This window comes from Perna viridis, chromosome 8 (genome assembly GCF_037379345.1).
Source record: "Perna viridis isolate PV_CMFRI_1.1 ecotype Kerala chromosome 8, ASM3737934v1, whole genome shotgun sequence".
In the NCBI taxonomy this organism is placed as follows: Eukaryota; Metazoa; Mollusca; class Bivalvia; order Mytilida; family Mytilidae; genus Perna; species Perna viridis.
The window spans coordinates 41,320,811-41,348,790 of record NC_142452.1 but is presented as its reverse complement, the minus strand read 5'-3'; the positions used below and the strand labels follow the sequence as shown (position 1 = coordinate 41,348,790).

At 32.2% G+C, this 27,980-nt stretch overlaps 1 protein-coding gene across 2 annotated transcripts; it reads right to left on the bottom strand.

The window, feature by feature from the left end:
- Positions 1 to 4,072: 4,072 nt before the first annotated feature.
- Positions 4,073 to 27,470, bottom strand: LOC148610534 (inactive hydroxysteroid dehydrogenase-like protein 1). 2 transcript variants are annotated; one of them, XM_088595654.1, is made up of 9 exons: positions 27,215 to 27,470; positions 24,067 to 24,189; positions 22,856 to 22,966; positions 19,562 to 19,620; positions 18,218 to 18,262; positions 17,310 to 17,344; positions 14,359 to 14,440; positions 9,556 to 9,783; positions 4,073 to 5,831 (listed from the first exon to the last, which is right to left on the bottom strand). In XM_088595654.1, the coding sequence occupies exons 1-9, from the start codon at positions 27,423 to 27,425 to the stop codon at positions 5,679 to 5,681; spliced, it is 1,047 nt and encodes a 348-aa protein (XP_088451780.1). In that variant the 5' UTR covers positions 27,426 to 27,470; the 3' UTR covers positions 4,073 to 5,678. The 2 variants fall into 2 exon arrangements, with proteins under 2 accessions (XP_088451780.1, XP_088451779.1); XM_088595653.1 differs by lacking the exon at positions 14,359 to 14,440 and adding an exon at positions 12,371 to 12,452 and having other exon boundaries at positions 27,215 to 27,466.
- Between the last annotated feature and the right edge of the window lie 510 nt (positions 27,471 to 27,980).

Genomic DNA, 27,980 nt, shown 5'->3' with positions numbered 1-27,980 from the left:
GTGACTTAGAAATTTTATAGCAAAATAGCCGTTCTAAAATGATTTGAATCATAGTTTTAATCATAATAACAGGACGCTTACCCTACCGGTGAACCTAGTCCATGCTCCAAGTTTTTAGTGGAGTCCGAGTTGCTCATTTGCTTTTGTTACTTTGTATGCATGAGTTAAGTTACTTCATGTTCTTTGTTGTGTATGTCTGTTTTCCATGTCTGGTCTTTGTCCCTGGATTACATTCTTTTGATTACCGCTATAACCTTGGTTCTCTTGATTACTGTTTTAACACTCAAAGAAAATGGCTTTGCTTTTTTTTATAACATGCATTTATCTAAACCTTAAGTTTCTTTAAAAAAGACGTTGAAGTTAATTATAGGCAAAACTAAGTTCGCAAGTTGTCGACTCGTGTTGCACCCCCCCCCGCTTCCCTCCCAAAAATAACAGATATTTCTAAATGTTTGTTTAAAATCAAAATGTTAGAGTTAAAGTTAAGTTCTTTATTATATGTAAAAACTAAATGGAAAGGTTTGTCAATCGACCAAGTCACGAATCAAATTCCCTAAAACATGTTGAATTTCCATTGCAAAATTTGTTGCACTTATTTTTTTGCGCGAATTAAAAAACAAAACGCCATTATTTAATTTTGACAGACCAAGATAATGAATATATTCACAATAAACATCCTTATCAAATTTGGCATTTAAGTAGTAGTTTTTGTAAGAATCGTGCAAATTCCGTCATATGTGATACATCCCAAAAAACGGCTTTACATTTTTATTTTTGTTGATAAGTTTGTAGTTCTTTCAGATGAAATGTATAATTATTCATTCCAATCTGTCTGCTCTTATGAGATGATCACATTGAAAATTCAACAAGTTCTATTATATTAAGTGTCATTTACAAAGGTATCTCTCAAAATTTTGAGTAATCTTATCTGTTATGAACAAAGGTTATATGAAAAGCAACATATTAATTTCTGCTTACTATGACATTTTAAATAAAATATAGTAAAAAATAAAAATATGTAGGCTTTCCAATCATGAATCACATTTTGTATGATTCTTATCTGGAGTGCTACATAAACACGAATTTTAAAGCTTTAAAAAATTGCTGAATCGCGGACCCCATTTAGTATCAGGGTGGAATACTTTCCGGGAATTGGACCAGGATTAACTTGGTGCACGTATTAATGGTATATAAAAAAAGAAAACCAAAAGAAACAATAAATACTGGTTTAAAATTAAACAGCCAGTTGTATTTTGAAGAAAAAACTATGAACGACAAAAGTCATTCTGATAGTATTTTTGTAGGAAGAGAACTCTCATTAAGTTTATCAGTCAAAATTATACAAACGCAACTGACAAAACTATAAATTTTAAAGAGGTGTCGGAGCATGGTTCTGAAAATTACCATTCTTTTCACATTATAGTTGAGAAAAACCAATACCAATGTGTTTTAACAAACTCCCTACTTGACCTGACCGTACCATACATTTGATATCAATGCTTAAGACATTAAGTGGTTTGTGATTGTTTTATTCAATGTCAATTTCATTTCAACATTTCAACATTTTCTAACATAATAGGATCGGGTTTTGATGAGACGAATTTTTCTGTTTTAAAAACTTGCCCTTTCACTTTTCGCACTTTTTAAGCAAAGATGTTTCTACGTATATCGATATCAGGTTTCCTTGTAAGACAGGTTTTTACATAACCATTAGACAGTATTACAGCTCTTGAATGGTGTAAACTTCCCATTGTAAAAGTTTCATTTTATTCCACTCATTTATGTAGAACGGATACGAGATGGGTAACCCATGTCAGGGTATGACCAAGTTCATGATTGATGATGACAGGCCAAATAATTAAGGAGAAACTGATCAGTGATGGATATCCAATGTCCCCATATTCATAAATAATAAAGTCCATGTTTTATGAAAATAGTGGAATTAACTATTTTGGCGTGTTAAAAACTCGCTTGACGTGCTTGATAGGCATGTCCATGTGGGATCTTTCGAATCTATTCAAAGTTTTGATTTTTAGCTTTATACACTACATTTCCACATAATCTCATATAGCAAAAATTCACTTATCTTAAATCAAATGGTCATTTAATAAATCGGGATATGAATATATTTGTTCCAATTCTTTTAGATCATTTTTAGTAACGAAAAACATAAAAAACCATATTAACTGGACTTTTTTGTATAAGCTTTCAGCACTCGAATTCCTATTTTCATACCTGGTCCATGCTCCCATTTTTAGTGGAGTCTGACTTGCTCATTTGCTTTTGTTACTTTGTATGTATAATTTTAGTTACTTTATGTTCTTTGTTGTGTATGTCTGTTTTCTATGTCTGGTCTTTGTCCCAGGATTACATTCTTTTGATTACCACTATAACCTCAGTTTCCTTGATCACTCTTAAAGAAACCATTTATTGTCAAGTTATTGGAATTTCCATGAGGACCTATGGTGCACCACTTAGTGCGAACCTCCCTCTTTCTGTACTGTTACGAACCACAATTTATGGCTAGAATAATGACCCTTCCAAACAACATTGGTAGAAAACTGTAATAACACCTTTAGACATTAGGAATATATTTTGACTCTAAACAATGATAACTTTAATATTAATACTTAAGATATATCTCCCGTAGGACTGTCTGCGAATAAAGCAAATATTGATCATAAATATTGTCCGTTTCTTGATCTTAGTATTCATATCGATAATGGTAAACTTAATACAAAAGTTTACAATAAAAAGGATGTAATTTCATTCCCTGTTGTCAACCATCCGTTTTTAGATGGTAACGTCCCCATGTCACAATCATAATTTATGGGGTTTACATATCACAGTTTGTTTGATTTGCTCGTATTTGTAACAATGTTTCGGATTGATGAGAATCATTATAATCGAGAAATTACAACATCAAGGTTATCGATGTTAGAAGGTCGTAAAAAACATTCCCATTTTTTTTCAATTGATAAAAGGAACTCCCTCTTAAATATAGATGTACTTGTGAAGGATTTATACATGCGGGTATCTCTCACCATTTGTTTTATGGTAATACTCTACACAAAGAACGGAAACCTCAATACTCATCCAATAAGTTCACTAAACCGTTGAATAGGCTCATTCGTAAAGGATATAGTTAGGATATTGTTGTCAAGTCGTTAATGATAGCAGTTTTGACATTAACATCGATTCACTCATAGGGTCTTATATAGCAATTAAATAACTACACTTTAATGCCGTTTTTGGTATGACATGGATTGTGTCCTTATTATATGACTCATGATGTACCGAGATTCTCGACCCCCGCATGGGAAGAATTAGGATGGATTTTAGATACGATGGGAAAGTATTTTTTTGCAGATTAAAACTGGTCTGGAGCTGGCATGTCAGTTAACTGCTTGCCGTCCTTATTTTGTATATTGTTGCAACTTATATGCAGTTCTTTATTTCCGTTTGTAACAAGGGACTCAGACATTTTTACCTGAATTTCTAAGTGTGCTTTATTGTGTATTTTTTCCACAGTGGCCTGATTTTAAAGGGGGAGGGTTGAGATCACACCAAAGTACTTTTATCCCGCCATGTTTTTGCAGATGTCAGGAATTTTAGTCTCTGTAAGTCTTATTTCGTTTTCACCTTTAGTTTATTTTTTGTGTTGCTTTAGTATATGGGGGGGGCAACTCTTTTGCTGTATCTGTGTATAATGATGTTTTTGAGCCAGCTGCAGGCTGCCCTGTGGTATGAGGAATTCCTCGTCGTTCATTGATGACCCATGGGTGGCCTTGGGCTGATATTTTCATCCTGGTGGGCTTCTCACCTGACATATACACCCTACCTATTCTCGTTATATCTGCCATGTGAACCCCCCCCCCCCCCAAAAAAAAAAAAATGGATTAAATTGTGAAATTGGAAGTGTCAATAACAGAACAATTTAGGTACATTGTACATGCATATAAAATTCCAAGTTAATGACCTTAATGTGAAAACAGCAAATAAAGACCATATACTTATATGTACACAATGTTAGCATACATATGGTAAGTGATAGAATTGAAAATTCAGAAAATATCTAATAGCACTTTATTGTGAAAGTCAGTTTTAATAGAACATCGTAACATAACATACATAAATGTGTATTTCACACCTCAATGCCTCCTTTATATGTAGAATCTACTAAAAAAATCACTGTAAATGAAAGGCTGAATAAAAAATTACACTTGCTTGTATCATTTTCAACTTCTTATGTGAATATTACTTTAATATATGTATTTCCTACATCAAAAATTTTCAGTTTCTAAAATTTCTTAATGTGGTAAACCTAGGGTCAGGGACATAACTCTTGAAATATGTGACATATTTGTATCATATTCAATTTCACCAATGCCTATCAAGCTTTCATAGCTAGAATGACATCAATCCAAGTTACTTTTGGTGCTTAAATGAGATTTATGTACGATGCTGAATACAAATGTTCCAATGAGTTGTAAGAGTTGTGTCCTTTACCTTAGGTCTACCTCCTTAATTGCACTATAAAATATGGATAATATTATTATTCCCTGCAACTTAGTTTCTAAAAATCAGTTGACATTAAGTGCAGTCTTAAAAATTCTTTACACTGTACATTATATCAAGTTGGACCATTTATGATTTTAGCAAGGGTAGAAAATCGATCTGTCCCCAAGTCATTCCATCCCAAGTCAATCCGTCCCCTGATTTTTCTGTCTCCAAGTTGATCTGTTTCCTCTAATAATTATATTGCATAAATTTATGTGGGCACAAAATTTAGGGTCATAAACCGAAACTTGTTCTTTAAAGCCAATTTTATTTATGACTACAGTCATCACATTTTCAAGGTTACTTAAGTATCTAAACATGCTAAATTCAAGAAACTATGAGGTTTTGTATCTTTTTTCAAAGATAAAGAAACGTTTTGCAGCTGTTTCATTTACACATGTATACATTCAAAAAAATTTTGATTATAAACAAGTAAATGGACAACAATAACCTTTTAATGATAAAAAATAACTTAGATTGACTGATTACTTTTCATTTTGCAATGTATTAATAATCATATGTAATTACTGTAAACTGTACTCATAATAATATAATATGAACTATAATCTATTCATTTTCTAATTGTAAAATTTAAGAAAAAGACATATACAAAAGGATAAGATAATTTATTTTCAATATTCATGTTTAATATTTTAATTGTATGAATTCATAATGCATAATGCACTGAGTGAATGACTGGGATGTATAGACTTTCAAAAAAGGGATGAATCCACATGGGACGGATCGACATGAAAACTTAGCCAGTTGTTTACGAAGTTTCAAAAACTTTATCTTTCTTCATGTTTACAATATAACAGTCATAACATTCCAAATAGTAATCAAATCAAAGAAATATTTTCAAACCAATTTTTTAGATTTGAAGCATATAATTATTTATATTTTAAACACTTCAATATTATATGCTATGATACATTTTGTTTCTGTATGCCATAGAACGGTAATTGATCGATCTTTATTAATTCTTTGATTCTGAACATTTTTCTATCATAGTTTTTAAATTGCAGTTATATAGATTCATATAAAAAGTTTGTCATGAAAACTTCAAAACTAAAAAATGCATTTTGGACACATAAATAAACATTAATGTCTTTTCTGTGTCATGAATCAGATTCAAATGATTGTTCACTAGCTGTTTTCTTGAGACTTTTACGGAGCTGTAATTTTTCCTGACCCTGTCTTCGTAAAGCATTATTTAACCGTGTAGCACCCCACATCCAAAGTGACTCTGGTATGCTCTCTGATATCCATGACTACAATAAAAACAAGTACTATCTTTAAAAAAAAAAAGAAAGCCGACACAGTTTTCCTTTTACTTATAAATACCCTACATATTATTCAGGAAATAACACATGGCACACAATTTCTACTTTCGAAACATTTTTTTTTTCGAATGCCACTAAGTTATGACTATTTGGCCAATCAGGAAACAGAACTAGGATCAGGTGACTTGCGTTTCCATGGAAGAGAGTCTTTAAGGTCAAATAGTAAAAAGCGAAAGTATACCAACTGTGTCGAAAAGTTTTTTGAAAAGAATTCAAAATATTCAATCAATGACTCTATAAAAGATGAATTTAAATATTAAGTGACAGTCTTTGCAAGAATCATGCAAAATCTTAAAAATGTGATACATCCCAAAAAAGGCTACATATTTTTATTTTTGTAATTAAGTTGTTTTATGGGTCTATACTATGGAATGTGTAATTATTCATTCAAATCTGCCTGCTCTTAGGATATAACCAACATTGAAATTTCAATAGATTCTATTGCATTTTAGCGTCATTAATTTTGAAATCTACAGTGCATTCTATATAATTTTTATCTCCTAAGCACATGGGTTATATGAAAAACTGAATGTAAATTTCTATTTACTATGGCTATTCAAACAAAATATCAAAAATAAAAATATGTAGGCTTTTTACCCATGAATCACATTTTGCATGATTCTTAGCTGGAGTACTACTTAAATTCTCATTGAAATATTGTTTGTTGGGGTTTAACGTCCGCGCAGCAATATTTCAGCTATATTCAGACAATGAACATGAAATGGATGACAAAATGAACATGAAATGAAAAAAAAAAGGATGGGTCACAAGGATAATAGGGTCGACAAATTTTGATTGCCACTGGAAAAAGGGGGGATGGGTAAGGTAGGGCAATTTAGCCTCTTGTGGCGGAGCGCAAAGGTTCCTACTCCTATCGAATACCACAACAGAGTTCTTAACGTGCGAGGAACGTGGCATCTTTCCCAACACGGTGCACCACTATGGTTTGCGGTCAGGTTTTCCATTTTATAGCCTGACAACCCCAGCATGTAACACGCCAGGGGTACCCCATTCCACCACCTGGGGCACACATCCCAGTTGCTCTGTGGGCAGAGCGCCCTAGCCCCCGGCTAGGGTTCTGAGCACTATTTAGTCGCCTTTTACGACAAGCTTAGTGCTGCTACAGGTCTATTCTTTTAACACCCGGACCTGCACGGAGCTTCATTGAAATAAATCTCTAATAAATCATACTGTAATCATATTATTTTTTTTGTGGATCCTGCTAAGTGAACATATTCAAGAATAGAAATTTTTTTGGTTAAAAAAAAAAAGGCTCCCAGGTGCCTGAATTGCTCACCTGGTTTAATTTTGTCTTTCAATGGCAATAACTCTTACAAGGAGTCGTCTGACAACTTTGTTCCCTGGAGATTTTAGTAGGCCTTATAATAAGGATCATTAAAGCAATTGAAAGAATTTGGCTAAACCAACAGTTATGGAGAAATGAGCAAAAAACCACTGTCTGACCCCTATGTTCTATTTTTAGTAATGGCGGCCATGTTTTTTCAACGGATCATTAATTACCACATCAGTTCTTTGTAGGATACCCCAAGAAACATTCAAAGCAACTTTGGTTCAAATTGGTCAACAGTGTCAGAGGAGAAGAGTTTTGAAAAATTGCTAACGACAATGACGGAGGCCAAGTGATGGCAATAGCTCACATGGCCTTTGGTCAGGTGACCTAAAAATGAATAGTCTTATAATAATTTCTAAAATAGGCATTAATGGAACATTAAGTGGTACCCTGCCACATAATAGTGAAAAAGATAATCAAGAGACAGAAATAGGTGTTTGACAGGTCTGAAATCAGAAACCACGATACGAATCCCATATTTGATGCTGGATACAAAAAATAAAGAAGCTTGCGATAAGTAGTTGCTGAGAAAAATGTTATGAAAATAATTTGAGTGCTAGTTCATGCATGGTAACTCAAACCTCAGCCTTCTGATTTTATGATTGACACAAATAATTCTTAGACTTTGAGAATTTTTTTCTAGTTTTGTGACACCAAGTTCAGGTTTTGTATAGAAACTGTATTTTTTTGTAAACGAAGTGTTTCTTCTAAGTCTGGAAATTAATTTATCAATGAAAAGTTTTCAATAAAAATGCACTAATTGAGAGTGAAACGGATAAACAAGAAGGATATTTCAAATATCTATTGTTCCTTATCATTCCTTATATATTATTTACACAAATCTGCAAAATATGTTGACTGTGTCACCTTCTTTGTCAAATAAATTGCCTGATACAAGAAACAAGAGGCTCCCAGGATCCTGAATCACTCACCTTGTTAAATTTTTGTCCCTAACGAGGAGTCGTCCGACAATTTAACTCAATAAAAATTTTGTTTGGACTTATCATAAGGATCATTTCATCAATTGAAAGTTTCTTTCTATCTATTATAGTTTTCAAGATATTGGCAAAAAACTGCTAAAACATCATTTTCAACCCTTCAAGGGCAATAACTCTATCAAGAAGCCATCTGACAACTTTGACCCTCTGCAGACTTTTGTAAGCCTTATCATAAGGATTATTTCAGCAATTGAAAGAATTTGGTTAAACCTAGCGGTTTCGGAGATACATGTATATGTGGAAAACTTTTGTCTGACCTCTCTGTTCTATTTTTAGTAATGGCAGCAATGTTTTTTTCAACATGACAACAATCCCAACATCAGTTCAATGCAAGATACCCCAAGGAACATTCATACCAAGTTTGGTTCTGATTGGTCAAGTAGTGTCAGAGGAGAAGAGTTTTGAGATATTGTTAATAATGACAATGACAGATCATTATGATGGATGCCAGTGTGATGGCAATAGCTCACCTGGCCAGGTGAGGTAAAAATCAATTCAATGTCATAACCATATGTTAGTGGTCTTTCACAACACAAATAAAATACAAACCCCAAATGTTCCAAAAATGTTTGATCTGAACTTAATGATAATTTTTACTAATTTTTTATTTCAATCTTGAACATCTAAATATTAACTGTCTTACTTAACTTAGGTGTGTTTGAATATCATATCACTCCTTAGGTAATTAAGCATCATTCCCTTTAAGAATCAGGCAGTAGGTGAAACATGGTATTAAAAAAAACACCATTTTGATAATGTTAATTTGACTATTTGCACCATCAGAATCAAGAAAAACAGACAAGATTTTCCATATCATGCTGGACCATTTAGTTACAATTTCAATGAAATGCACTAAAAATGAACATTTCAAGGGCAGACAGCTCATTTTTCTAACATTCTATTGAAAAATTTCTGAGCAAATCCATTATGATGCAGGGATCAAATAATGGTCTTTTCAAATAGAAAAACCATCCTTGAGTGATTTTTTATTGTCAGATCTATGGGGTTTTGACATGCATGTTTCTGACTTTTCCCATGATTTAGCCTGATTCTTAAAAGTACTTACACTTACGTCAGTATATGTAGAAATGTTTGAATCTTTATCTCGATTGTTCAGTTAACTACCTGATGCAGTACTTCAGGTGATTTTCATTTAATCAAAGGAAGACTGTATCTTATCCTAAACATCACTACAGTATGTGCTGTAATTTTTTTCTTCGACTATACCTGTTTGATCATGGTTCTCATGTGTATTTTTCTTAATCTTTGTCTAGTGCTTAGATAAAGCTTAATATCTACATACCTGTATAGTATGGGGCCAGTACCCTGAAGTTCTACTACTGTATCCTAGTGTAGAAACAGCTGATCTAGCATAGTCTTCTGCAGATGGTATCAGTAGACTAGGTTTCGACAGTGTTTGACTGTATCGTGTCATCCGCGTTGCTACATAGAAAGGCATCAGTGATTGGACAATTACTCCAGAATCTTTATATTCATACTGTAAACCTCTGGCAAAATAATCTAGGAAGCTCTGAAATAGAAGTAAGGTATAAAAAAATCATATTTAAAAATTTTACCACAGCATGCAAATTACAGTGAAAGGGAAAAAGTATTCTAACAGCAATCAAAAGAATGTAATCCAAGGATAACATCAAGATGGGAAAAAAGATACACAACAAAGAACATGAAATAAACAAAAACAACATGTACAAAGAAACAAAAATAAATAAGCAATCCAAACACCACTGAAAACTAGAAGCATGGACCAGGTGCACTGGAAGGGTGAAAGTGCTAAGACAGGCATCTAAACTGAATAAATCAGTCATTTTCTGAAGTTGTTCTATAGCTATAAATACTAGTTTCAGTGTACTGTGTAGTTGTTTTTATTTTATGGTTTGTTTTTTTTTTTTAGTTTAAAAAAAAATGTGTTATAATTTTATGAGTTTTGGGGAAAAAATTAAGATTAAATGCAAAAAAGTACATTTTTTTTCAATCTTAGGGTGGGGGTAGTCCTCTTCTCTACTTTCTGTATTCACTATTGACTTAACTGGCAAATTATTGTAAGTGCTAACAATGCAATACATTGAAAAGCATTTTCAAATATCCATCATTTTGACAATTCAAATGTATAGATTGGATGTAATTTAGGGATGTTATTAACTAGACGTTACAAATCTAACTTGTTGGTCATAAGCTAAAATTTTATTTTCTTTCTAACATTCAATATCATGTCCAAGACTTTATAAAGAATGTTATAATTAACATGAATTCTTAACTATTAGGTTATTACTTCACCTAGATAGATAAATTATAGATACAGGTGATTTATTCTACTGAATTGATAAGGTAATAAAAGGGGTAAAGCAATATAGTTAAAAAGCTATGACTACATATACACAGGAAAATTTTTTTTACATGATTTTCACATGAATTGCACATGATTTTCAACTAAATTGAGCAAATAAACTTCGTGATAAATATCACGCTAAATTCAGGTGAATCGAGTCTTCACTTGAAATTCACGTGAACGAATAACATGAAAGTCGTGTTAAAAGAAAATTACATTAATTTCATGTGAAGTTCACATGAATTTCATGTGAAGCTCAATTAACATGAACATGAAAAATATTTGCCTGTGTATAAGTGATTACAAACAAGGGTGTGATTCTAAATTTGACAAAAGCTATGACTACATGTAAGTAATTACAAATAAGGATGTGATTCAAAATTTGACAAAAGCTAAATAGTTCCTAAGCTATAAAAAGACATATGTTTTCCAAAGATATGGCAATAATTAAATGATTGTGAATCTATGAAAATAGCTATATGGCTTCCAAAAAACTATCTGAACAGCTATGACAACAACTTGCGATTCCAAAGCTAAAATGACAATGATTTCCAAGCTATGATAAACGACTACTGATTCCAAAGCTATGACAAATGACTATTGATTCCAAAGCTACTATATCTATCTAATAGTACTAGCATATTCCATAATATTTCATAATAATTAAAAGCTTTGTCAAATAATTATGACAAACCTCTGATGGAGACAATTTTGTCACAACAAAAAAAAAATGGGAACTGTTCCAATTCTATCATCCATAAAACACCTAGGTTATCAGAAAGCAATGACAACACCTTGGTTATCATAAAGCAATGACAACACCTTGGTTATCATAAAGCAATGACAACACCTTGGTTATCATAAGGCAATGACAACACCTAGGTTATCATAAAGCAATGACAACACCTAGGTTATCATAAAGCAATGACAACACCTTGGTTATCATAAAGCAATGACAACACCTAGGTTATCATTAAGCAATGACAACACCTTGGTTATCATAAAGCAATGACAACACCTAGGTTATCATAAAGCAATGACAACACCTAGGTTATCATAAAGCAATGACAACACCTTGGTTACCATACAGCAATGACAACACCTTGGTTATCATAAGGCAATGACAACACCTAGGTTATCATAAAGCAATGACAACGCCTAGGTTATCATAAAGCTATGACAACACCTTGGTTATCATAAAGCAATGACAACACCTAGGTTATCATTAAGCAATGACAACACATTGGTTATCATAAAGCAATGACAACACCTTGGTTATCATAAAGCTATGGCAACACCTTGTTTATCATAAAGCTATGACAACACCTTGGTTATCATAAAGCAATGACAACACCTTGGTTATCATAAAGCAATGACAACACCTTGGTTATCATAAAGCAATGACAACACCTAGGTTATCATAAAGCAATGACAACACCTTGGTTATCATAAAGCAATGACAACACCTTGGTTATCATAAAGCAATGAATACACCTAGGTTATTATAAAGCAATGAAAACACTTAAGTTATTATGAAGCAATGAAAACACCGTTGGTTATCATAAATCAATGACAACACTTCAGTTATTATGATACAATGACAACACCTATGTAAATATGAAACTATGACAAGACTTCAGTTGCTATAATACAATGACAACAACCATGGAAATATGAAGCTATGACAAAATCTATGAGATTGTTATTTAAAGCCATGACCTATAATAAATTTCCATGCAGTACTAAAACACTGACTACACCTATATCTAACCGTAGTAGCAGCATAGACTGTCATTTGGGGCGTTATTTGTGTGACGGAGCCGGATGACACCATTACTATTGCTCCTTTACCCCTGTAACAGATAATCAGTATTGTCATGCTAATATCAGCTGAATACATATATCTAATTTTGTACATGTGAAGGATGATGCATTCAGAGCATCATAAATACAGTTTCCATAAGAATCATGCAGAAAGTCAAAGATAAACAGCTCTGGAGAACTCTAGCTTCAATATCATTTTTGAATACATTAATTGTTGACATATTTGGTAACTGTATAGTTAAAAGGACTGGTAATAGGTAATTCTATGCTATTTCAAGTTTTGGCATATTAGCCAAAGATTTACCAATTATGGAAACAAACGGGCGATCCAGGATTTTATGAAGGGGGGGGGGGGTAATTACGAGAATCAGTATAAAAGGAAACCTGATTATGACATATTTAACATGATAAATTGCTGTATTCAATACAATATTTAGCAGATTAAGATAGTTCCTTGTTTTTTTCCTTTGAAAAGGGGGGGGCCTACGCCCATTACACCTTCACCTAGACCAGACCCTGACAAATACCTTATTCAATCATTTTTATTGACTTTGGAGTTTTCAGGAGCTGTTAATATAGGTAATGTATAAAGCAGTTTTACTTACATTGGCCTGATACTTTACATCTGGTTCATTTAGTTGCAAATTTTGAAATTCAGTATTTTAATAGGTAAAATCTTGTGTGTAGGACCAGACATAAAAATATTTCTGTTTGTCATATCCTAAAAAAATATGGCTCAGTGGGAAGGAAAAATATTTTTTTTGCCCAAATCTGAACTTTAATTTTTTTAATATAAGTAGACAGATTTGTATTACAGTAATATTGCCACTACCAATACTTTTATCAATAATTCAAAACAGCTCAGAAATGCCAAAAAAAAAAAAAAAAAAAAAAAAAAAAAAAAAAAAAGCTGGGTATCAACTAGACAAACTGTGAGCAATGCTCACTAACTTTATACCTTCCACTCCCCAAATAGATAACATGCATCTTTTAACATCCATAATGATATGGGATAAAATCTAAACTAGCAAAGTGCACAATGAGAACATGTAATTAGGGACTTACTTGAAGTTTCTTTCAATTCTATTCAGAGGGGTAGGAGGAGTAATGGATAAGAGATAGGTCTCCAACCCCTGTATAACTGAAGGAAGGAAGGAAAGATAAACAACCCTATCACTGTGGGGGTATAAAGCAAGATAAAGAGAGAGAGAGAGAAAAAGACTGATTATACTATGAAAGTACTATTACTTGTGGGGTACCCATTTTCATGGATTTCATGGGTAGGCCAAACCACGATATTTTGGTTCCCAACGAAAAGGAGACTTCCATTGATGTGAAAAATGAAAACTTCCAAACCATGAATTCAAAAATCCACAAACTTGTGTTTTTCCCCTAATAAACAAAAATTGGTATCCACGAACCAAAGTACTTTCACATGATATGGTTAGAAAACTGTGATATATCACACCATGAACGATGTGATATAAACTAGTGATGTGAAAAAATTGTTATTGCTGTTGGTTGTATTATAATTGTGTATCATTTCCAAAAAAATAAGACCTTTTCAGTAGGGGGTATTTGATAGGTTGGCCAGGCTATATGGCAAACAAACTAAATTTTAATTTTACTAACAATCTTAATTAAAACATACATGTACATGTAGAACAGAATGTCTGCTAAAAGAAAATACTTTAAACAAAATATCAAGTAAAAATGAATATTAAATTATAATAAAAAAAAGGTATACTATATAATTTAGAAATTTTCGATTTTCTTTAGAACCTTATCAAATTTCAAATCAACCAGACTAAAATCAAATTTTCAAAAAAAGAAGTACATTTGATCAGGCCCCAGTAACTTTACGAACTTCAATTTCTGCATGATTCTTATAGAGATTAGTACTGGATTTTAATTGGATGACATCACACCTCTAACCTTGGTCGCAGCATACGCCGTCATTTGTGGAGTGATTTGACAACTTGACCCTGATGCAAGCATGACTACAGCACCTTTCCCTCTAAAACAAATAAAAAAATGTGGCTGATAGTGCTCCACACTAAATGCCTTCATGAAATTAACATAAAAATTAGCAATTTCCAAATACCACTGGTACAAAATTTATCTTCCCAAGGCTTGTCCTTAGGCAAATAAAGGGAACTGGTTGCTAGTTCCCATACTGAATGCCTTGATGATATGTACAGCCCTTGAACCGGTCCGCACAACGATTTGACGGATTGACGACCAATGACTGATTGATCGCTGACGGACTGATGACTGATGACGAGTGACCGATCTGATCGCTGTTTTGTTATGTCAAATAACGTAAGATCTGTTTTAGATAAAAGAAATGTAAAATAAAAGTATAAATTGATGTTTAAATCTATTACATTATGTAAATATGTGTGAAATTGGCATAGAAAACAACAAAAACATAAAAATATATAGACCGCTCTGTGGTCACATGATGCGATCACCAGTTAAATGGATCGGTTTGACATATCGATGACTGACTGGAAACTGATTAATGACTGATCACAATTTTTGTTGAACGGATTGGTTCAGGTACTGTATATATCTATAATTTTTATATAGTAATAAATATTTTCATGTTAATTTCAATAGAAAGAACAAGAAAACAACTAAGAAATATATCCTTGTCAGTCTGATTAAAATTAGACCTTGCGTTTTTTTTATTTTTGATGTCTGCAACAAATAAAAATCGGAGGGGCTAATTTTAATTAGACTGATATCCTTGTATTTGCATGGAAGCTATATAAACATTTTCAGAATAGAATCAAGGCTGCTGGATTGATAATAAATACTGGCTGATGAAATATATGTCAATTAACAATAATTTTTAGAATTAGTGGTGGAGTAGAAAAAAATTCCAAGGTGAGATGAAGATTGAACTAGTTCATATATACAGTTTTGGTTGGTATCACACACATATTTATTATGATAGAATTAATTCATTATTATCAACTATCATTATAAAAGAATGAATTGTATCTATAGAAACAAAAAGAATGTCAGAAATATTTATCACTATATAATAAAAGGGTTACTGCATTTAAAATGGCGAATACAATCCCTTGATGAGTATAGTATTGCACTCACAAGCTCAAGCAATGTATCTGTTTGTAATATAAATGCAATAATCATATAAATTATATTCTCCATGATTTGGCAGGATAGGAAACTCAATAAAATTCTAGCCAGTCCTGAATACAATTTTCAATACATTTACTGTATGGCTATATAGATTTTTGCTAAAAATTAGCCAGCCCTGTCAAAAAATAGCCAGTCTCGGGCTGGCCGAGAGGCTACTCTGGATTTGGTTATTTTATCTATTCTTACTGTGAAAGTACTATTGTTCGTGGGGTGCCAATTTTCATGATTTTCGTGGGTAGCAGATTACGAAATTTGGTTCCCAACAAATAGTACATTCCCACAGATGTGTATACTAAAAACTTCTAAACCCCGAAGTTAAGAATCCACAAAGTTGTGTTTCTTCCCTGATCCACAAAAATTGGTATCTACGAATTAAAGTACTTTCACAGTATATGGTTAGATAATTATGATATCACACCATGGACGATGTGATATGAACTAGTAATATTAAAAATTTGCCCTTGCTATTGGTGTCATATTGCAGATAATGTTTCTAATGTTGTTCCTCTGACACTTAATTGGTGACAGACAATGACTAGAATTTCCACCATGACAGATGCTGAATGACAAACGTCTATAATATTCCCAAGGAATCATAGAGGAAATGTTCAATTAACTTGTGTGTTCAAATAACTGCATGATGTAAAATATCAACTTGTGTTATTTATTACTAACATAATAACAAACTCACCAGGGCTCATTTGTTACGATGCTGAAATTAAATAACTTCAGTTGATATTTTGCAATATTCAACTTTCATTCATAATGAAACCTATAAATATAACAGCAATTTTCAATGATTTTTCAATATATGAATTAGAGTCAAAATAAGGTTGTTTCCTATTGCAAAAAGCATGATAATTTTCCCAAATTTCCGCCTAAATTCCTGATAATGGTTTTTTTTTACATGGCATATTGTCCAGTCCGGGCTCACCAAATCAGGTGAACATTTTCTATTTCTACCTTTGAAAAACTCCAAAATTCACTTTTCCAGACTGTTTCACTTCTGATTTTTTTTTTGAAGCAAAGTGTCCATCTCAGGACTAATGTAACTAGCTGTAGGATGCAATATAACTGTAGCACTAATTTACGAATATGTTTTTCCCAAATTGAAAGGCAGAGCCAGTATTTAAAAAAAAGTTGTAAAATCAATGATTTTCATATGACATTATTTATCAGCCCAATGTCTCTATATCAGCCCAAGACTAGGACTTCACCTCTCCTACTAGAAATGATAAAATAAATGTACTAATAAATAATATGAAAACATCTCAATGAAATACTACGAGAGAAAAATTATTCCTGTGGTACCAATTTTGTTGGTTCCAAGTTTTTAGCAAACCACAAAGTCACAATACCAATTGAAATATAATGAATAAAAGCGGGGACGCATATAGGTCTAGAATTCTATCCAATCCTATTCATCATAATTTATGAATAAAATATGCTAAAACTAATAAAAGAGGAAGATGAAGTCCACACTGTATCAAAACTTATCAAGAAATTTAACAAAAATTATAAATGAAAAAAAAAAAAATGAGATAAGTTGCAATCATCATATTTTGATTCGATTTAAAAACAATTAAGAGAATAAGTCTAGGTTAGCTGGTTTTAATTATAAAGCACTATAGAACTTCCAATTGTACAGTGAAATTAACTCCAGACTACAATCTTTTCACAAAAGTTTAATATGCAATAAAACAAGAGTTACCTACCTTTGAACCATCTGTGGCATTATTAAATGTGTCATCTGTAAATAGAAAAAAAATATCAAAGTCACATGGCAATGATTGATTTGAAAAAGTGTGAAAGTACTTCACAAAATTTGTGGATACCAATTTTTGAGGATTAAGGAAGAAACTTAAGTTTGTGGATTCTTTAATTCGCAGTTTTGAGGTTTTCAGTATACAGATCAATGAAAATCTCCTTTCCGTTGGTAACTAAATTTCATAGTTTGGCTTACTCATGAAACCCCCAAAAAATTAGTACCCCACAAACAATATTAATTTCACAGTACATACAAAATGTAAGGAGTCAAACATCGCTGAGTGCAAGACTACAGAAAGAATCTGAGAGAAGACACCCTGAGTTGGCCATAAAAATTTGTAATTTTCAAACATCCAGCAATCAACCTTCTTTTTTACATGTACACTGTATGTTACTTGATGGTTAAATATTTAATTTTGTGTTTGTAGATACATTTAAAGGATAGATAAGGAACAAAGTTTATAATACCTAAAAAGGATGCATGAAGCACCAAAAATTTTGCAATTAATATGGCATTTGCAATGCATGATTTTTTCACAGTTATTCCACTCAATGTGACATTACATATACATGTAATTTACATATACATTGTACATGTAGGTAAACAAAGGTAAACTGGCACTTCCAATTCAGGAAACATTGTTAAATAAACCTCATTCAATTGAAAATTGAAAGATTTTTAAAGTACCTGATTTTGACCTCAAATACTGGTGTTTGAGATTGAAGCTGGAGAGAAAAAAAACAGATATTAAGTGCCACCGATCTTTTCTAGCATTTCAACCTGACATTTGAGTATTGAAACCCTACCATTCTCTTTTTTTCCATAATACATGTAAGTGGATATAAATTAACTTACCATTGTGGCTGCAGCTACATTTACATTAACCAGAGACCAAAGTTTCTGAAATAAAATAATCAAATCTGATTACTCAAATTAAGAATTTATAGACATGCTTGGTATTATTGCAAAAAATGGATATGAAGTCAGACTTAAAATATATTTCTGTTTGCCAAAGCCTGATTATAATTAGACATTTTGTTCTCCCAAATCATTTCAAGCATGAACTTTGATTTTCACAAGTTATTGCTTGATATATCTCACCACTACTATTATACAATAATTAAATGGTAAGTACAAATATAGGATCATGAACAAAATTATAGTCTCATAATAAAATTTTAACTTGAGTATACTTGTAATGACATGTACATTTAAGTAGTTTTTACTGTCCACATGTCAAGGAAGCCGGTAAATGCATTTAGTGGCTTATTTTGACTATCTAATCAAGATTGCTGATGACAGATCCTCGAATATTTCTGTTATGAGATATCTGTGAAAATGTTAGTTAAAAATCTACTAATTTCATTAATAAAGAGCAGAGCTTTCACTACTTTTTAAAGTAGCCATACCTATAGCCACAAATAAAAGGCTATTTTCCTAATAGCATGATACAAATAGCATGATACAAATTTTGCTAAAGTAGACATCTTAAACATAAAAAATTGACAAAAGTAGAAGGAAAAAATCAACGCCTACTGCCTTTAAATGAAAGCCCTATAAAGAGTGAATTAATATCACTCCTTGTTAACAAGAGCTAACAGTTCATGAAATAAAAACCATGTACACTGTAATATGTATGATAAAGTGTTCATCACCTGGCAAAATCTGTACAGTCCCTAAACGAATCCACGCAACGATTCGACAGTTCGATGACTGCTGACTGATTGATTGATCACTGATGAACCGATCTGTTTTGTTATGTAAAATGACGAATGATTCGATAAAAATAAAACAGATGTAAAATAAAAGTATTAATTGATATTTAAATGTGCCACATTATGTTTATATGTGTAAAATTGACAGTTAAATCAACAGAAACTGTAAAATATATTGACCACTTTGTGGTCATGTGATGCGATCACCAGTTTAAAGGATCAATTTGATTGATTGATGACTGATTGAAAACTGATTGGTGATCGATGACCAATCACAATTTTTGTTGCACGAACCTATTCATGTACTGTATCACATGCTATGTCATCCTTGATCAATATCATCCTTTGGGCCAATGGCCCTCATGCTGATATAGATATCTTGAGGTGATACAGCTTGAGACCAAGATTTGTCTATGAATTTCACAGTGTCCAAAACATTGTTTTGGGGATTTAACCCCATCCATTGTATGAATTACAGACTTACTTCAACAGGTACATCTAGAAAAAGCTGTGGGAACTCGTACATGACACCAACATTGTTTACTGAAAGTAGAATTGACATTCTTTCAATGTAAACTTAAAAAGAAATAGTGTTCAAAACTGAAACTGGAATAAACTTACAAAAGCTAACAGACACAATTATAATGTATGCTTCCAAAAGGAACCTAATTAGTATGAAAATTCAAAAAAACATACAATGAAAATCAAGAATCTAATACATATGTACATCATTGGCCCCTAAAAAATTTTACCAGACGGAAGGGAAGTGTTTTCAGCATACACATTTTTTTCCAACTCCCTCATCATAATGGTGTCACAACATAACAAGTCCCAATTTAGATGCAGATTTGATTGGAATAAGCAGCTGATACTAAATGGGGTTATGAACTGATAAACCTCAAAAAAGGTTCAACTAACACGACAGGGTCCCAAATATGCTAAAAGATGTACAGTATTGAGAAAATTGACGCATAAAAAAGACTAGGATTTTAAACATGTACAACCCATTTATAAGAAGCTGCATATTAAGGTTCTAAATTGTTTCTATGACAAGATATGATCAGATATTGAAATTTTGAAGACCCTATAAAAACTACTAAACTATACATCAAAATGGAAATTTTAGTGTATCATATTTTCTCATTATTAATGTTGCTGAACTTTGCATGACAAAAAAAAATTACAAACTCTAAAAACAACAACAAAAGAAAAACTAGAGGTAACGCACAGTACACTACAACTAAAGACATAAGAAAAAAATTAATTTCAGCAACAAAGCCCTTGTGAGTTCTTGCGTCACATTTTTTTTGCAACTTGATAGTATAACATCCAAAGGAGTTACAGTTCTGCAGCTTGAAGTATACCATAATTTGTCTGCGAAAATAAACACATGTAAATAGTTCTGATAAGGGCTTTCAGAGTCCAGTAAATATGAATATACATGTAAATCCAAATATTGATTTGAAAAGCCCAGATCTATGTAAGAACAGCTTTAAACTTACACCATGATATTTGACTTAATATTGTATAAATTAATGCAGTTGTGTTTTCAGTCACATTTACCAGGGTAGGAAACTCACTCAAATTCTAGCCAGTCCTGAATACAAGTTTTCAATATTTTTACTTTATGGTTATATAAATTTTTGCTAAAATTAGCCAGCCCTGCCAAAAAATAGAAATAAATAGAAATAGAAAAATAAAAATAAACCAAACATTTAGATAAGTGTTGTGCAATTGATTAAAATTGTCACCTGTCTATCGATCACTAGTGGTTTGTGGCGACTGACCAAATTGTAATTGATTGTTATATACCCTATGCTAAAACAGGCCCTATTACAATTAACATGATTTAGCATAACTTTTCAAGTTTTCATTTTGATATGTACATATGTGTATTTTTTTAAAAATCAACAGATATTTAAGGAGTAAGGGTAAGGGAAATAACTCTATCTTATTCAATATCACCACAGCCTTTCAAGCTTTCCTTTGAAACAGAATGAAATCAGTCCAAGTTACTTTGATGCATACATGAGATTGATGTAAAATGGTGAATACAAATATTCCAATGATTTGTTTGAGTTGTGTCCCTTACCCCAGGTATACATCCTTAATACTTGCTCTCTTTTATATAAATAATCATTTTTTTTAATACTACATGATCATGTACAGAATTCTATAAAGCAACATTTCTACTTCAATTCCATTCTGAGTGAAAATGTTGATCAGTTGAGTAGAGTTGATGAAAACTGTAATGGTTTAATATTCACAGCTTAAACTTTGATGCTGATGAACAAACAAAGTTCTCAAAAAGTTAACATAAAGAGTGTCCAATGAATTAGAAAGATAATCCGTTACTGAAAATCTCAATCAATAAACCACATCTAGAAGGTAAACCTACTGATGTGAGACATATTGATCATCAGAATACAGTGAAACTTCTCCAAACCGGACCTTCAGAAAACTGGTCTTCTCTTCAAATGGGCCATTTTCAAAAGTCCTGGGTGATATACCTTAAAACTTGTGTTTTGTCTTCAATAGACTGGCCACCCCCTAAAACTGTATATCGGTCGGTTTTTCACAGTTTTAGTTACATATTTCAAATAAAAAAATCTCTCAATTCCGGCCACCCGGTTATTGTTCACTTGTAATAAATGTGTCAACAAAACTGTAAATGATTACGTAATATTACGTAATTATTAATTTATTCACTGACCAGTTTGCATTTCATCAGTGGACAGATGATAATTGAAGGAGACAGTTGTTTAAACAACAAATTTAATCCAGACATTACATTTTGTCACTGGTTGGAGGTTAATTGGTGTGTAAACACGTCAGGCAACTGGGGTCATTTAATAATATGATCTTTACGATCTTTTAACTGTCAATTAATGTCACCTGCACCCAAGCCAAAACAACATAGGGGTGAAATTATTAGACTTTGCCGATAGTTAATTTATGAAAACAATACAAATAATTAATAGTATACCACCAATAGCCCTGTGATCTTTAATACACATTCTTTCAAAACCGTGCAAATTATTTTGTCAGCAGTCCGTTTGTAAAATCAAATCATTTACAAATGACGCAAGCTTTGAAATGTAATAAAAGGCCAAAAGTTTTGAATTGGCATTTAACATATCTAGACCGACAAACTGACAAGATATAAGGTTATAGAACACACTAATAGAAACAGCTCTTAGAATGAATTGCTATTTTTCACAAAACTGGCCATCCCTATAAACATTTTTTCTTGTCCAAGTGATGGCCGGTTTGGAGAAGTTTCACTGTACCACAAATTCTGATGCCCCAATACTTTCTGCTCATTGTTCTATAAGAACTCCAGAAAAGTTTAAGTGAATAAATCTTTTTCATATTCAAAACATTGACTTCGTTTTTTTAAATTTTGCTCAAAGGGAAGTAACTTTCCAACACAAAAGACTAATTTATTTACTGTTCAATTAGCTCAGTGGAGAGCAGTAGACCTCATATTCAAATATCTAACTTATTGGAGCTATGGTATGTACTTGGATCCTTTTTAATAACTTTTTTTTTCAAACCATTTAGCTACCAAAGTGAAAATATTTTAAGTTTCTAAGAAAAATGTTCACTGTTACTCCCCAATAAGACCGCCTACCAGGTTGTCGTGTGTTGGTGGGTTACATCCCTTTGAAAAACTTGCTTTAATGCCTTGCATTCTGAAACTATGAAAAACAACTATTGGAACATGTACACTTCCATGTCCTTAGTGCTTTATCTATAAAATAACTTATATTAATACCTAAAACACCAATTTCTTTTTCTTTGATCTCGTTCCAGATTCTATCGTAAATTTCTTTTCCTTGAGCAAAGTCGACAGCTATGGCGCACGTTTCTACCTGGAATTGGTCCTCTGTAACAGATTTATCAGAATAATACTACATATTATTACAAAATATTATACCTTTAAGGTTTTTATTTTTTAATTTCTTTGGTATAACTGCCGGTCAACTTAACATCATATGCACAGGCAGCAAATCATATGGACTACCTCATTTTTAAAATAAGAATGTGACGTAATAATATAGAAGTTAGGTATGTTTACTCTATGAATTATCTAGTGTAAACTATATACTAGTAAAGTACTTTAATTTGTGGATTATGGAAAAAACACAAGTTTGAGGGTTCTTGAATTCAGGGTTTTGAGGTTCTCAGATTACAGATACATTGTAAGTAGTATTTTCCTTTCCGTAATATAAGGAACTAAATCTAAATTTCGTGGTTTTGCCTAACCAAAGAACATTAGTACTTTCACAGAAATACAGCAAATATTTTATGCCATTTCAGGTCATATTGCAATATATGGACTGTACGGTTGTCCCCCCCACCCCCCCCCCCCAAAAAAAAAAAAAAAAAAAAAAAAAAAAAATTCAATGGACCTCAGACATGCTGTGGTCCATATAATAGTTTTGGAAGACCAACAGGTCCATATATTACCATATCACCCTCAGCATCATGAACTATTTTCCAAGTAGTTAGTATTGGCTTGTTCATTTCAAAAGAAAGACAAGAAAATTGAACTTTGCATTAAATCCTTGTAGTTAAGCAAGTTAAGAATGTACAGTATCCACACAAGCAGAAAAGGTTGTATAAAATATTCACCGTGTTCATTATTGTTTACATGTATATTATATAAAATGTACATAAGACATATCTTTCTGCTCTTTTAAAAAATGTTTTTTTTTACAAAGAAAGCACTAGAGAACAATATTTCAAAGGGAGACAATTCAAAGATTTTTTTTTAAGAAAACACTAAAAATTAAAATGGTTTTACAAGGTTAACTAATGGTATATCTGCTCTGTTCAATATTGGCTATAATTTTAATCTTACTTTGTAAACATTTCAAGCAAGCAAGTTTAGTAATAATTTTGAATTCCTCATGTGCCATCCACCTTTACATATCTCTTTGATTTTCACATTGAAAGGTAATTAAGTTACACTCAATACAATACCAATTTCTTTAGCTGCTTTATAAAGCTTGTTTTCTCCTCTGCTGATCAATACAATGTTCAATCCTCTCCTGGCTAGTTCTTTTGCATACGCCAAACCAATACCTTCACTGCTACCAGTTACAACTATTAAAGTATAAAAGAAGTTTGAGAGTTTCTTAAAACAATGTGCAACAGTCTGTTTAATTCTGCAGCTTCCAACGTTTTTTACTGTATTTTCATGCAAGATACAGATGTACTCTCTTTAATTTGCATCTCTTAAAAGTTAAAAGTTATGATGTAAATTGTTAGTTTACATACACGAATACATGTACATCTACATGTTTGTTTGCAAAGAACTTATAAGGTAAAGATGAATTTGATTTATCATCAGTAATTACATATACATGTATAAGTCAACAATTAGCATAGCCATAAACTCTGAAGAGCTTTTAAACTGATTGCAGGATTTTTTTACCATTTGGTTAAATGTATATTATGTATTTATGAACAAAGTCAGTTTTGTTGGGAGGAAATTAAGCCCAATGTTCCAAATAGGAAAATATGTGAAACCTCCAAATTAGGATAAGTTCTTGGAAACTTAGAAAAGTACAAATGTACATCATGTACATTTGTAGATGTGGGACTAGAACTAACAGCAGTGATGACCTACGTGCAGTGATTAAAGGTCAAGCAGTTTCCACTTGGCCACCTTGTCTCCAAAATCAAGTTTAACATAGGCTGTGTAATGTATGCAAGGAAATGCAGAATAAATTAACTTTAAATGTTGATTTCTAATCATAAGCCATATATACATGTATACATGTAAATTGATACATATGTGGAACTTTGTTATGTGCTTTCAAATGTAGCACTCCAGCTAAGAATCATGCAAAATGTGATTCATGGCTGGAAAGCAAACATATCTCATTTTTGATATTGTAATTGTAATAGTAAACAGAAGTTAACATGTGTCTTTTCATGTAACCCTTGTTCTTGGGGATATAAATTATATAGAAAATACTATAAAATTCAAAATTAAGGGAGATCACTCTGTAATGGACAACAAAAGACAATAGGAACTGTTGGATTTCAATGTGGATTATCTCCTAAGAGATTAGAATTAAATTGAATGATTAAATATTTCATCATAAAGACCTATAAACCAAATTAATAACAACAATATGTAGCCTTTATTGGGGGTGTATCATACAAAGTATATTATGGAATTTGCATGATTCTTATACACATGTATATCTCCTGTCCTTGGTGATTACAATACTTGTATACCAGTAGTATTAACAACACTAGAATAAAATTTTGTTCCAGTATTGTATTTTCTCCCAAAAAATCTGACAATACTGGAATGCTCTATGAATACAAATACCAGCCTAATTATTGATATTAACATGGTGATCATCCAAAAATTGAACATAAAAAAATAGATGGAATTTTGAGTAATTCATCATTATTTTATCATGTTGAATGACACAAGCTAAAAACAGAATGAAATGATATAAATTTGAAGGGATCTCCAATAGACCTATTTCATATTTCAGACTTTGACTTCATTTTGAGAGGAGGAAATAACCTTCCAACCTGAAAGACTGGTTTACTGTTCCATTGGAACCTTGGACAAAAGTAGACTTCAAACTCAAATATTTGACTTATTGTAGCAGTGGTAAGTACTTGATTACTTTTGAAAAATTATTTTCAAACAATTTAGCTACTTACTGAAGTTTGAATAGTTTAAGTTTCAAAGTAAGATGTTTACTTTTCTTCCTTTCCCCAATGAGAATGCCAAACAGGTTGTCACGTGTTGGTGGGTTACCTCCCTTTGAAAAACTTGCAAAAATGGCTTGCATTCCGTAAATATGAAAAACGACTCAGCAGTGAGTTGCTTTGTTTCCTTTATTTCCCACAGACATGCCTGCCTTAGACAGGGTGCAAATACATGTACTTAAACTCAGACATAAGAACAATCACACTACTGTCAGCCCAAATTTGAATTTCTCCACTCTCCACCGAGGAGGTATTTTGAGTGGAGTCACAGAGTCTCCACTCTCCACAGTGGAGACATCATTTCAAAAATGGTTATTTGTTGTTTCCTTTATTTATGACATATTATGTGTACATTTTATCATACTTAAGGGAAACAATATCAGGATTGTTATTCTACAATGAAAATCAGACTATTTTATCTTTCTTGTAAAAATGACTAATTACTATGACAAAATGTATATCTCCTGTTCATATGAATTATTTTTAAAAAAAATTTTCAATAGATGTTACCTATAATTTTTTGTGAGATACATGTATTATGTTGATTGGTCCTTAACTATTTGGTTTTGATACTAGATGCATGTACTTTAACTCTGGGTTTGTCTAGGGTTGTGCTACCATTTATCTTCGAATGATAAATGGACTAGCAGGTTGATCTGTCCCCAAAGTTTATCTGTCCCAAGGTTTTTCCACCCCGAAGTTGATTTGTCCCCTCTAATAATTATATTGTATAAATTGGTCTGTATAAAATTTAGTGCCATATACTGAAACTTGTTATTTACTGACAATTTTATTTAGGACTGTAGTCATTACACTTTCAAGGTAGGTATCTAAATTGTAAACTAAGAAATGAAAAAAAGAAACTGTCTTGGACTCTTTGTACAGTGCTGGTACGAACTTCAAGAAGTGCACCTTCTAACTACCAGATTGCCAAGATCTGACTGGTACATAAAATGTAAGTTCAATGTTATGTGATGTTATAATTTTAATATAATATGTAATGTATCATGCTCTCATGGTCCCATTCATATTATAATTGCTTTTCGGATTTTGGGCTAGTATTATTTTTTTACCAACTGTGCCATCGGTGGTGGTCGAAGCAAAAAATTATCACCAGCCCAAAATCCCAAAAGCAATCACCAAATGAATGGGCCCCTGAGGGCATGATACCTTATGTACATTATCGCGAGTGCCGCAAAGCGGTGTGAGCTCTATGGTTATTATGTGTATTTTCTTAATTTCTAAAAATCCCCAATTAATTTACAAGACAGATTTTCAAATAGGAATATTGATTTGGTACTGATGGTACACGTATGGTAAAGCTCACGGTACTCGCTTATTCAGGCAATGCCTACTCCATATTATCAAAATTATAATTATGCAAATGTACCTGCCCAACTTCCAAAACGTTTTCTAAAGTCACCAATAAAAGAAAGTTTGGTCAGCAAGTGGTCATTTGCTACCTTACATAATCCTGCTACTACTTGAAGAGACTTCCTACATCCATACAAAACTCCTAAAATTGCTAATATATCTCTGGCATTTGAACAAGTGCGTTCTAAATCTCTGAGAAGAAAGTCGAAGTGGTCAACTGCTGCCATTCGGGATGTTGTTTCCACTTTGGTATACAACTCGACCAATGTGAAGATATCTATGACCGATAAAAATATTAAAACGACATATACACAATTATTCACAAAAACGGACCTTCAATCAGTTAAGCAAACGTAAACGCTCATTCTCAGTTAAAGAATGTAAAACTTATGAACGAGTAATAAAGGGAACTAAGGTTATAGCGGTACATGTGTAATCAAAAGAATTTAATCCAGGGACAAAGACCAGACATGTCACATGGAAAACAGACAAATACAACAAAGAACATGAAGCAACTAAAATCATACATACAAAGTAACAAAAACAAATGAGCAACTCGGACTCCACTGAAACATATGGTTAAGACAAACAAGTATGTACTGACACTACACTCTCAAAAGAAAAAAAAATAGTGGACAACCATAAATCTGTGTTATCCTCTTTTGGTCTCTCTACAAAAGACGATGATTGTGATTTACCTGCTATGTATTGGATTCCTAAATTCCACAAGAATACACAAAAACGTTACATAGCTGAATCTGCAAAAATGTACAAAATGTACC

What these genes read in the sequence shown, in the direction of transcription:
- LOC148610534 (XM_088595654.1), bottom strand. Translation starts at nt 27,425, where the DNA reads ATGGCAGCAGTTGACCACTTCGACTTTCTTCTCAGAGATTTAGAACGC. An exon ending in TAAAGCAGCTAAAGAAATTG is followed by an intron (nt 22,967 to 24,066) that starts GTATTGTATTGA and finishes AATCTGTTACAG; the next exon opens with AGGACCAATTCCAGGTAGAA. An exon ending in CGGCGTATGCTGCGACCAAG is followed by an intron (nt 9,784 to 14,358) that starts GTTAGAGGTGTG and finishes CTTCTATTTCAG; the next exon opens with AGCTTCCTAGATTATTTTGC.